General features: G+C 36.0%; 1 protein-coding gene and 1 long non-coding RNA gene across 2 annotated transcripts in view; one reads left to right on the forward strand and one right to left on the reverse strand.

Annotated features, from left to right (window-relative positions):
* CRPPA (CDP-L-ribitol pyrophosphorylase A) overlaps positions 1 to 5,979 on the forward strand; it is a 151,079-nt gene extending 145,100 nt beyond the window's left edge. Inside the window, exon 7 of the mRNA XM_017889075.1 lies at positions 5,922 to 5,979. Coding sequence (XP_017744564.1) covers positions 5,922 to 5,960 — 39 coding nt within the window. The 3' untranslated portion in view covers positions 5,961 to 5,979. The remainder of the gene's footprint in view (positions 1 to 5,921) is intronic.
* The window catches only part of LOC108540098 (uncharacterized), a 36,725-nt gene continuing 28,093 nt past the window's right edge, over positions 3,767 to 12,398 (reverse strand). Inside the window, exons 3-4 of the long non-coding RNA XR_001888588.1 lie at positions 7,991 to 8,075; positions 3,767 to 5,499 (exon numbers count right to left, since the gene is read on the reverse strand). This is a non-coding gene — a long non-coding RNA (uncharacterized LOC108540098). The remainder of the gene's footprint in view (positions 5,500 to 7,990; positions 8,076 to 12,398) is intronic.

Below are 12,398 nucleotides of genomic sequence, written 5' to 3' on the forward strand. Positions count from 1 at the left end.
TTATGTAATATCTTCCTTTTGGAGATAAATTAGACTTTTATTTATTTTAATGACTAGCTAATGTAGAACTTCTAAAACTGAACGTTGGATGTCCTATTATTTTACTCAGAGAATCTTGGTTCACCTTGAAAGGAGATATCATTCCTGCTAAGCCTTCCCTGTCTTCTAATTTGGGTAAAAAGAATTACAAGTTTAAAAACCTGTTATACCACACAAACTTAAGAGAATGCTTTCTCTTAGAAACAGCCACAACAGGCTGGGTGTGGTGGCTCACGCCTGTAATCCCAGCACTTTGGGAGGCCGAGGCGGGCAGATCACGAAGGGAGGAGATCGAGACCATCCTGGCTTAACATGGTGAAACCCCGTCTCTACTAAAAATACAAAAAATTAGCCGGGCGTGGTGGTGGGCGCCTGTAGTCTCAGCTACTTGGGAGGCTGAGGCAGGAGAATGGCGTGAACCCAGGAGCTTGCAGTGAGCTAAGATCACACCACTGCACTCCAGCCTGGGCGACAGAGAGAGACTCCGTCTCAAAAAATTAAATTAAATTAAAATTTTTTAAGAAAGAAAAAGAAACAATCACAACACTGATTATGGAGTGTCAGGAGTAGTACTGAAATGAGTAGTTTCCCTGACCCCTTCGTAGGACTGGCTAAGGGATTGGCTCATTAACCTCTTAACCTCTCATGGGACGGGGGGAGCATGCAGGTGAGCAGGTACAGGGGCCAGGACAAGTGCTTCTGGGCACGCTGGCAGGAATAGAACTTCATGTGGCTCCATGACAGCATCTAGTGGGATATCCATGACCCCTGAAGCCCCAGAAGACATGTGTTACATTGTGCTCTTTTACCTTTGCTCTCTACAAACAGCTTAAGTGTTTAACAGCTCAGTGGAGGGTCAGGATGACAGCCTTTTGCACCAGCCCTCTTGGTACCAGAGTTCTTGTTTGGCGTCTGGGAGGAATCAGGCTACATCAGTTAATTGAAGGGTGTTGAATGTGGAGGATTTTATTGAGGAGTGGAAGTGGCTTTCAGTGGGATGGGGTGCTGGAAAGGGGATGGAGTGGAAAGGTGGTCTTCCTCTGGAGTTTGGCTGTCCCCTGCTGAACTCTTCTCTGAGGTCCTACCGTCAAGCTGCCCTTCTGAAATCTCACCTTCAAGCTGTCCCTCTGAAGTCAAACTGCTTCTTTTTGACAGCTACTGCTTCTCTTCTAGCCTCTTCTGTTCCACTCTGCTGCCCCTCTGACACCACTCTGCTAGTGGAGCCTGGGGTTTTTTATGGGTACAGGATGGGAGGTAGGGCAGTCCAAAAAGCAGCATTTGAGTGGGAAAACAGGAATGCATGTTCTCACTTTGGGCTACAGTACCCAGGCTTAAGGGTGTGGCCCTCACCGGGGACTGCCTTCTTCTACTCAGTATTTCCCTGCCTCCTGTCTGTATCAGTACTATGCAGTTCTTTTCTCTTTAAAATAATCCTATGATTTCCCCCTTTTGTTTTACAAATAGAAATATGGAAACTTGCAGTTTGATTTGTCTAAGATCATGTAACTAGTGAATATAGATCCTAGTTGATTCAAAATGGTCTCTACTAATTAATATTCTTCTAAGGAAAGGTGAGATAAAAGACTGAGATTTTTAAGTTTGACAAAGGGCTAATACCTAATGTCTGAAAGACATCCCCTTGGGAAAGGATTTATCTAGTTTTATATACTTTTTCTCTTCCTTTATGAAGGTAAATTTATCTCATGACATTTTTCAGCTTAATAACTTACAAACACAAAATGCAATGTATTCTAACATTTTCACCTCTCAAAGCTTTCATCCCACTTTGAAAGGAATGTGTAAAAAGGATGATGTCACCACTATTGAAATCCTGGCATCTGTAGGGCAGATCAGTGTGGGTGTGGAGCTTCTCAACACATAATGGGAGGATTGTTTTGTTAACATGAAAAGAAAAAATATTTTCCTTTGAAATTAAGGGAAAAGATTGGATATGTTTATTGTAATTATCTGTACTAGAATTTTGCAACATACCTTACAGGTGAACCAAACATCTAACTTTAATGATGAACACCAAATACCTGGAAGAGGTTGTTAAAAAGTTAAGTAAAGAGCTAACTTGGGGAGAGGCATTTCTCCTTCTTCCCCCATTGGCAGGCACTTTTCACTGATTCTTAAAGGACAAGCCTTTGCTGTCAGTCTTGATATTTTCCTCTTCCATTTTCCTCAGCAGTTTGAAGTATTTCACAGACCTTACCAGCTTTGGAGATAGAGCTCTCCAGAGATAGATCAGGGTGGTAGACAGTTGTAAAGGGACCTCTCTCACTTCTTCCCAATTTTCAGTAAATATCCGAAATAGTTTATACTATATACTGAACTGAAGGTAGTAAGGAATTTATAAGTAGGAAGATGTGATTATTCCTACATTCTCTAGTTTATTTACCAAATAATAAATGCCTATCATGATATACTCACTAGATATGGGGAGTTGAACTGAACAAGTATGATTTCCTATTTTCAAGGAGCATATTGTCCAGTTGGGGATAAAAAAGTAAATGAATGCAAATTAAAATGTCAAATTGTGATGAATATTCTAAGGAAAACCTAACTGTGCTTATATAAGAGAGCCAGAGAAAGTGACTTAGATTGGGAGTGGAAGGCAGTAAGTGAAATCTCTTGGCAGACGTGGTATTTAACTTAAGCCTTTAAGGATAATAATTATCGATTTAAAGAACAAACCAGAAGTAACAGTATGTGAAAGGCTCATAAAGAGCTTCATTGGGGCACAGAAAGAAAGCGTCTGTGGTTGGAGATGGAAATGGAGTGGAAGTGGGAGTAGCAGGAGACAAGAAAAGAGCTGGGGACAGACCCAGAGACAGCCTTGTAGGCTTATTATGTTGAGTTCACCACTTCTACTGTTACCATTGCTACTATTATCATTTATATATTGTTTTAAGGGGAAAATGAAGTGAGAGAAGACTTTATTTGAAAATGACATGATCCAGTTTATCTTTACAAGAAGATTATTCTGGCTGCTCCCTCTTAAAAGTACAGTTCTACAGAGGAAACCTCTGCAGTATTTGTTTTCATACATCATGTTACCTTAAATGCATATAAGTGGGTTCAACCCAATATTCACTCCTGTAATAAAAGAATAGAACTCCTAAAGAATGCTGATCTATGCTCTTAACAAACAGGGACTGTAGGGGCTTTTCATGTATTTTGGTTATCCACTCCTTCCTGTTTCCTGGAGCACATAATTTAATTATTGTTTTGAGTAATCACAAATGACAAGCAGGGTGTAACTGAAAATCATGTGTAAAGCATGCTTTGATTTTGTTGAGGCTGTTCTATGGTACTTTTTTTTTTTTTCTTATGCCCTCAAGGTTGTGTCCAGTGTATGGATCTATGCCTTTTATTACAGTCCTCAGTAAATTCACTGTATGACATGTTAGTCAAACAAAACATCAAAAATAGCACATGCAATAAAGAAAAGCAGAGAGAAGATAAACAGAGCACATTAAGCCACAGCAGTATACTAAGACCTATCCAAAACAGTTATTTTATGCTTATTTTGATACATATTATATTTAGTCTGAATATACAGGCTTTTCATTTGTTTGCACCTGAATACTGTATAATCAATAACAATGAAATAACACTGGAAAGCTACTTTTTTTCTCTTCGCCTCTCACTCTGCATGGTGCCACATTTATGTGGTGCATGCATATGTATACAAGAATACAGAAACTAGCCAAAACCCATCTTATTAAATTCATTTGGTTTATTTGGTATGTTAGCCAGATTTCCTGAGCAATTCTCCAGAGGTGGAAAGAAACTCCAAAATGATAGACCACCTAGTTGCAGAAGGTGGTATGAATTACATTCATGTTGTATTAAATAAAATTAACAGTTTATATTAATAACTGATTGCCATGGTTTTAAAATATTAATTGACGGAGCTAGGATGATTTGCTTTAAATGTTATTTTCTCTATTTTTTTCTTTGTGTATTTCACATATCTTCATCTTTTTAATTGTTTATATTCTTGAAATACAGGAACCTGTTGAAATATTACTCTTCCTAAAGGAACCAGATGGTTAATCTGTAAAAACGGTCTTTTGCATCTTGTCTGCTTAGAAATGAGGTCATTGCTTACAAGTTCTGGACAACTATTATACTAAGCTTATGAAATAAAAACAGAAACCAGCCACCATCAATTTTTGGGCGTGTATTCATAAAGTCAAGTCTTAGCCTTTAATTCAGGAATTTTTTTGATTTTACACAGAAAGTAAATATATTTAGAGGAAAATCGATATAAAAAGTTGCCAGAGTTGTTTTTGTATGTAGATTATAGTTAACCATCAGCAATTGATTTTGAAGAATGTTATATATTAAATTGCTTATGCTATTTAAATTGAGATGTAGTTTCAGAACTCAGTGATTTCACTTCATTTCATTAAATTATTTTTCTCCAGTTATAGGATACATGATGTCTGCAAAGCATCTTTTTATGCTTATGTTATCCCTAATAATTGAGTTTGGAAATGTATTTTATGTCAAGTGTTTGAGTGTAGTATAATTTTACTTTATAATGCCACAAAATATATTATTTTGTTGTTCTGGTAGCTTTAGGTAAACAATGGTTCCAAGGTTTTGGTGGTTCTGGGACAACTGAATCAAATATACCACTTTGAGCTTATAACCACAGTAAATTATTCATTACCTTGTTACCAGAGACCTTCTTTCCAAGACCTACAACTTGTGTTAAAAAAAAATCTTTATCTTTCTCTCTTACGTTGGCATTATATACCTTAAATGACTATTCAGCATATGAGGGTAAAAAAAAGTCTATACAGCTTGATCCGTCATTTAAGATCTGCTCTCTACACTTAACTTTTTTGTCACAATTGTGGCTCAACATGTTTTGAAATGATTAGTCTTCTAACTCTTGCACTCTATTCTACTGGATTGCATGCCTTCTCTATTTGTCAATTTTATGTTTTAAGGCTTAGTTGATTACTCTTTCCATGAAGTTGTCCCCAATCTTTTTTTAGTTATTAGATCTCCTAAATTACTCATCAATAGTTGTGTCATTCTGCATATCCTGCTTATTGTTTATCCATTTGCACATCTCTTTCACCATCTCTTATCACTGATCCCTCACATAGTGCTGTGGAGATGGAAGGAGACAGATAAATAGTTGTGGTTAAAGATGAGAGCATAATGAACTAGCAAGCTTCTGGAGTACCTCTCTACCTGGCCAACAGCCAAATATGTTGCTGGAGATAAAGAGGTAGCCTCTGGCCATCCATCAATCATGGGACCAGTTGAGAAGAGTTTCAAACACAAAGCATACCCAAGAAGGTCGAACTGATTTTCTAACCAGAAGATATAACTATGTTCACAAAAGGAGGGAAGAGAAGGTGTTGGTAGCAGATGTTGCAGAGATTAGATGAGCTGGAGTTAGCAACAGTGATGAAACTGGTGGTGAGCAGCCTTCTGTCAGGAAAGAAAGTGATGGAGAAATGAGCACTGCAGAGGGGACCTTCTTACTGGAGTGAAGAAGATAATCCATAAGTAATATTTTTAAAATGTATTCTGTAGAATTTGCAGTAAGATTCTATGTTGGTATTTGAATCTGTTTTTTATATTGTCTAGAAATGTACTGTTAAAAAAAATTCTATGGTATATACATAGTTCTGAAACAAGTCAAATGATAGAGTTTTGTTCAAAATGTAATTTATCCTTAGTATTTTAAAATATTTTGAACCTCTAAGCTAAACAGTGTACATTCAACAGGCTACTAATAAGTCATAATGGGAAAGTTGTATGAGAGGGAAATTTTATGTATAAATATTGCAAGTCTACTTCTCATACAAGAAGAATATACCTTAATGAAAAATAGTTTGCTTATTACATAGGTTGATGGCAGTTTTCAGATTGAACAAATATTGGGATGATGTTTGAATATTACTTGAAAGACATGATTTTCTTGGGATTACATGTGAAAGAACTCTTCGGTAAGCTATTCATACATATTATAGCTGATTTTAATTTTCTTTACTTTCTATCATTTTGTAAAAACGAGGTGGAAAATGGAGGTTGTTGAGAACCTTTTTAATATTTCTTATCTAGACATTTTGAGAACAATTGTCACATTTGCAGTACAATGTCAATCATGTCATTTAAGTGATTATCATTTTATCATCACATGGTTTTAATATGGAAACAGGCTGCAATTGTACTTCTATATACAGTTGTCCCTCGATTTAGAGGGGGGTTCCAGGATCTACCTTTCTGCTCTACAAATGCCACAATTTATGGGTGCTCTAATCCCTTACATAAAATGAAATAGTATTTACATATAACCTATATACATCTTCCTGTATACGTTAAATCATCTTCAGATTACATACAGTCTCTAATACAATATAAATGCTATATAGTTACACTGCATTTTTATAAATTTGTATTTTATTATTTATTTTGTTTTCAAATGTTTTTGACCCATGCTCGAATCCTTAGCTGTGGAACCAACCAATTCTGAAGGCAGACTACATTTAGTGTCTTTATTAGGAAAAATAAAAACTTTATGCATTTAAATTAAATTATGTTCTAAACTTAGCAAGAATTTGAAGGAAAAAAGTTGAATTAATGAATTGTTTAATGTTAGTCATTTATGTTTGCCATACCAATAGATGTAATAAAGATAAAGGCAATGGCTTTGGTTCAGTAAGGTTGCAATTGTCTTTCATTTGCTAGATGAGGACATACTCCTCAGTAAATATCTACTCAAAATGAGAGAGGGCTTTTAGATTAATGTGGATTCAAATGATAGAACCTTGTTCTGGCTCAAAGTGTGATCCAGGCAACAGTTATATCAGTATCAACTGGAAGCTTCTTAGAAATGTTTATTCTTTACCCCAAATCTAAAAGAATTAAAATCTGCATTTCTAACAGGATTCTCAGGAATTCCCATGGACATTGAAATTCGAGAAACACACATCTAAAATTTATTTCATTTTCCCATTAGGCTATAAACTTCTGGAAGGCAGAAACCTGTCTAGTCATTGACATGGTCTCAGTATACAATTTAGTGTCTGGCTTGTAGCTATCAATAAATATTGGTCAAATGAATGAAATTATATTAATCCGTCAATGGCTAAGATACTCTGTTCTTTGTGACCTTGTTTTATTTTTAATTAAGACAGATAGGATTTGTTCATTTTAACTTGCCAATTCTCAGCTTGCAAATGTTTTTTGCATTACTAATACATATAAAGGGATCATATTACTGTTTATATCTTTTTCACGTATCATTAGTGATTTCCGCTAATAGGACAGAACATGCTTGCCAAACATGATTTATGAGTTAATGCCAGTCATTTTCCATCTACTACACATTGTCTTTTAGTTATAGTATAATCTGTCATGAAAGCTCAACAGAAAAAGGAGCAGGGTGGTATTTTGCAGCTTTACACTTTGTGTTGATACTATACAACTTTGGATGTATAATAAAACGGGGCTAGGTATGGTGGCTCATGCCTGTAATCCCAGCCCTTTGGGAGGTTGAGGCAGGTGGATCACCTGAGGTCAGAGATTGGAGACCAGCCTGGCCAACATGGTGAAAGCCCGATTCTACTAAAAATACAAAAATTAGCCAGGCATGGTGGGGGGCACCTGTAATCCCAGCTACTTGGGAGGCTGAGGCAGGAGAATCACTTGAACCCAAGAGGCAGAGGTTGCAGTGAGCCAAGATGACACCACTGCATTCCAGCATAGGTGACAGAGCAAAACCCTGTCTCAAAAAATAAAATAAAATAAAATAAAAACAGGAGCTTTAAATTATTTGTGTTAGGTGCTCAAGGTTCGTTAGCATTAAAGCTTGTCATTTTCCATTCCATGGTCCTCGTAATGTTGCATCAGAAGAATAGTTGGTTTCCAACATGAGTTTTAACAGTGAGAGAGGGATGCACAAAGGAAGACTTACCATAATAATGTCTTCTACCACTAACTACTCAGCACATATTTAATGTAGTGGGTCAGAAGCACTTGATATTACTTCGACATCAAATCTGAAGACTGAAATTGGAGGACACTTCTTAAGTACTTTCTACCCTATCCAGGACCCAGAAACATCACCGTTAAGGGAATGTGTATACTGGCAATTAAGATTGTTAGTACTTAACTGACTTCCTCCAGAATACATGTTCCTCCCCCACACCCCTTCACCCTGGAGTTAACTTTGGGACATGTAGAATTACTCCTCTCTGGGTAAGGGTCTTGTGATGTCTGTGACAAGGTAATAGTACCTAGAGTAGCACTGATGTCCAGTGTGCTTTGGAGGTTATGTATGTGGACCTGGGAGTTTCAACAGGTCTGAGTCTGAGTGCTAGCCCCTTACTGGCTGTGTAATCTTAGATTAAACTTTTGTGCCTGTGCTGCTTTATCTACAACATGAGGATGATAATACCTGCCCGTGCATAGGTGTACTATGCAGTTTTAACAAGATAATTGTTGAAAGTATTTAGCACAGATTCTGGAAAGTTATAAAGCCTCAATAAATACAATATATTAAATGTAAAGGGATAATGGAGATATGATTTAAAGGGTCCTCTAAAAGTGGAAGTTAAGAAGTGAGTAGAGTTATAACAGCAAGCATTTAATATAGCACTGTGCATTAGGTGACCCAAAACATGAATGTTATTGGGTCTTTACATATATTCAAAGATGAATGACTTGACAGCATACACGTTAGACTTTAGACTTTCTAGAACAGCAGTTTTTGGGAAAAGTCCTTGGACTCAGACAGAGGCAGTGTCCACTGCATTATGTAGCACTGCAAGTGGATCTTCCGGGCTGAATGTTAGACTCCAGTCTTTGTGCTGGGACTTTTAAGTTGCATAGTGAGGGAAGCACCACTCTCTTGTGTGATAAGAGATTGGGATCCAATAGCAGTGCAATGTCTCAGAACCTTGTTATAGTACTATTCTGTCTACCCAGTGTCTGGGATTGGGAGAGTATCAAACCTGCTTTAGTATGACCAGCTAGCTAGGGTTAAAGTCCTATGGTGGCAGGTCATGAAGTGGAGGACCACTGGTATGATCCACCAGCTTATGATTCACAGTTAGCAGGCTATAGCTTCTACAACCTAGCTGACTGGTAACCCAATTTATTTATTAGCTCACAACTTTACCAGGATTGACTTCTTTAAAGCCTTCTACGAGGACAAGCTATAGAGAAGACATCTTGGAAAAGTTAACCCTTACCCTTCACATACTAACTTAGCCAATCCTCATATCAATTCTATGATGTACTCATTTTACTGAGAAGCAAACTGAGCCACAGGGCTTATGTAGCTTACCCAAAGTCACACAGCAACAATGTTCTGGAGATAGATTCAAACCCAGTGATCTTGGTACCAGAGTCCATGCACTTTACTACACACATACACACACATATAAAAAAGCTTAAAAGCTTATTCTAAGAAATAGTAAATGCTGAATGCTAGATAGACAAAAAGGGATGTTAATTGTTATCATGTTCACAGAGTGGAAATAAAATACATCTCTCTACAAGTCACTTGTTTATACCTATATTAGTGCCATTGTTTGAATGGTAGAGAGGCTAGAAGTTGGCAGATTCAGACTCAGAGATGACCCAGCCAACTTTTCTGTAAAAGATGATTGACTTTTCAGAAACACATAGAGGTTGAACCTCTGACTCATGGGAATTGAACCAAAACCTTTCAGCCTTAGTTAGGCCTTAATGCTTTTGAAATGAAAATGTTTTGACAATCCATCTTTATTCCTAATATCCATGCTTTATATAGTATTAATATTGTGAATACACAGATGTTTGCATTTAGTTTTTGGTAAATCTTTCCTAAACTCTTATTTGTTATGATGTAAGGAAAGTTTGACTTTTTGTTGTTGTACTTTAATTTACTGAACACATTGGAAGGTTGTTTTAAATTTTGTTTAAATGTCCTTTGAACCAAAATATTTACAGAAGAAGTTCTAGCCAGCAGATTGTTCCATTTGTTGTGTTTGAGTGTGGAAACATCAGGAATGACAGCATATGATGATGCCATAGGACTTTTTTTTTTTTTTTTTATAAACAACCTAATAGCGTTGTCTAATGCGGTCTTTGTTGATTAAAAGTGTCACAGATACCTTTGCTATATTTAGGTAAAATCTAAGTTTCTTTACTGAAGCATGGAAAATGTTGATTGTTTTCTGGTTGAGAGGAAAGCAGTATGACTAAAAGAACTACACTGAACTGGGAACAATTATTAAGAGTCTCAATTTCAAGAAGAAAAAAGATATAGTTTGGTTTTTCAAGAGTACAAAAATACTAATATTTGATAACTTTTATGTAAATATTGTGTATGCATTTCTGTCTTAGTCTATGGGCAATTAGCTGAAGACTGACTTTAAGTGCAGTTTTAAATGTATCATAACTGAACAAATATATTTTAATTACAATTACAATAACACTATGTGACTGGGCATTGTGCTTTCCATATATCTATATTGTACATTCTTTTTTTTTTTTTTTTTTTGAGATAGAGTTTCACCCTGTTGCCCAGGCTGGAGTGCAGTGGTGTGACCCAGCTCACTGCAACCTCTGCCTCCCAGGTTCAAGCAATTCTCTGCCTCAGCCTCCCGAGTAGCTGGGATTACAGGTGTCCACCACCACACCCGGCTAATATTTGTATTTTTAGTAGAGATGGGGTTTCACCATCTTGGCCAGGCTGGTCTTGAACTCCTGACCTCAGGTGAGCCGTCCACCTTGGACTCCCAAAGTGCTGGGATGACAGGCATGAGCCACCGCACTTGGCCTACATTATATATTCTAAGAGTGTACATCTTTATTAACTGTTAATTTAATAAATACATAACAGCTTTGAAGAAGCAAGTAGATATTGAAGTCAATATGGGCCGAAGTTGTCATAGGTTTTAAATGAGCCCAGTATTTGTGATAATAGAGAAAAATTTCTTCAGAGTTTAAGAATATTTGTGTTGAAGAGTGGAATGGGTGGCTAGGATTTGAATAGGTAGAATATAAGTAGACTATGAAGGGCTTAATGTCAAAGTCACTATTTTAGATTTAATCTAATGAGAATTACACACATATACATGTAATATGTATATAAAATTGCATGTTCTTAATGAGAAAAATGAAGCTTTTCTAGGAATACTTAAAATACTCTTAATGGTTAGGGAATAATACTCTCCTTTTGTCTAAAGATGTACATATAAAATAAAATAATTCCTTAAAGTACTTAAAATAATAGTGACAGCCAGGTGAATATGATAAAGATTATTCACAAAATCTTCCTTCTCCATTGCTTTAAAAACAATAGAAAACAAGCAAAATTAACAGTAATCAAACAAACATGAGGGGCGCCACTTAATGCAGATGTTTTTAAAAGTAACAGTCAAGAAAGTAAGTGCAGATGATAATCAGGCTGATGTCTTCTAAACCCTTCCCGTGGATCTCCCAGACCTTGTAATAGGGGCAAAAATTATTTCATTAAGGTAACTCAAGGAACCTAAAACTCTTACGGCTTTGGTTAAAAAAAAAAAAAAATGCAACAAAAAAAGCCACTACTTGTACGTATTCACCTAATAATGTGAATTAAATGAAAATTTAAAATTGGGGAAATTTTAAGTCACTTTCCTTGAAGGTAGATAATGTCTAATGTTAATTATGGCCACAAAATAGAATAAGAATCTAATAAACATTTTAGATTTAAAACAACATGATTGACCAGACCTAGGCTATAGGTAGAACTTAAAATGTGCTCTTTCCTTCTCTCACAGAAGGAAGTCAGTGAATACTGACTTACAAAAAGAAGTGAGTTATTAAGAGTATAGTGTCTTTATCCTGCCCATAGCATCTCTTCTTAACCTTTAGAAATTAAACTTCCTGGAAATGGATTATCTGAAGTTTAGCAATACTTTCGGTTTTACTGCATTTGGTTTGCATTCACTAAAATTACATAATGTAAAATGACATGCATATTATTCCATTTTAATAAAACATTCATGCTTTTAGTCCTTCATCTGTCTTTCCTGGTTACTACATATATTATTCATAGAGAATTGTTGGAATGATACTTACCTTTCAGAGTAATTATTTCTATGTAGTATTTTTTGATGAGTTTTTATTTTTAAAGAACTTTCCCACATTGTTCATTCTAAGAACATATACTATTTTCTTGACACAAGATATTTTTCTTTAAAAAACTGGTGGCAAAATTTTGTTTGTTTTTAACATTATTAAGCATTTGCTAGTGGTAAAAACATGAATGTGTCTGTCCTCAAAGATCCCAAACTCTGTCCTGAAGAAATTTATTTTAATACTTCAAAAAAAAAAAAAAAAAAAAAAAA

This window comes from Rhinopithecus bieti, unplaced genomic scaffold (genome assembly GCF_001698545.2).
Source record: "Rhinopithecus bieti isolate Rb0 unplaced genomic scaffold, ASM169854v2 scaffold_16834, whole genome shotgun sequence".
Taxonomy (NCBI): Eukaryota; Metazoa; Chordata; class Mammalia; order Primates; family Cercopithecidae; genus Rhinopithecus; species Rhinopithecus bieti.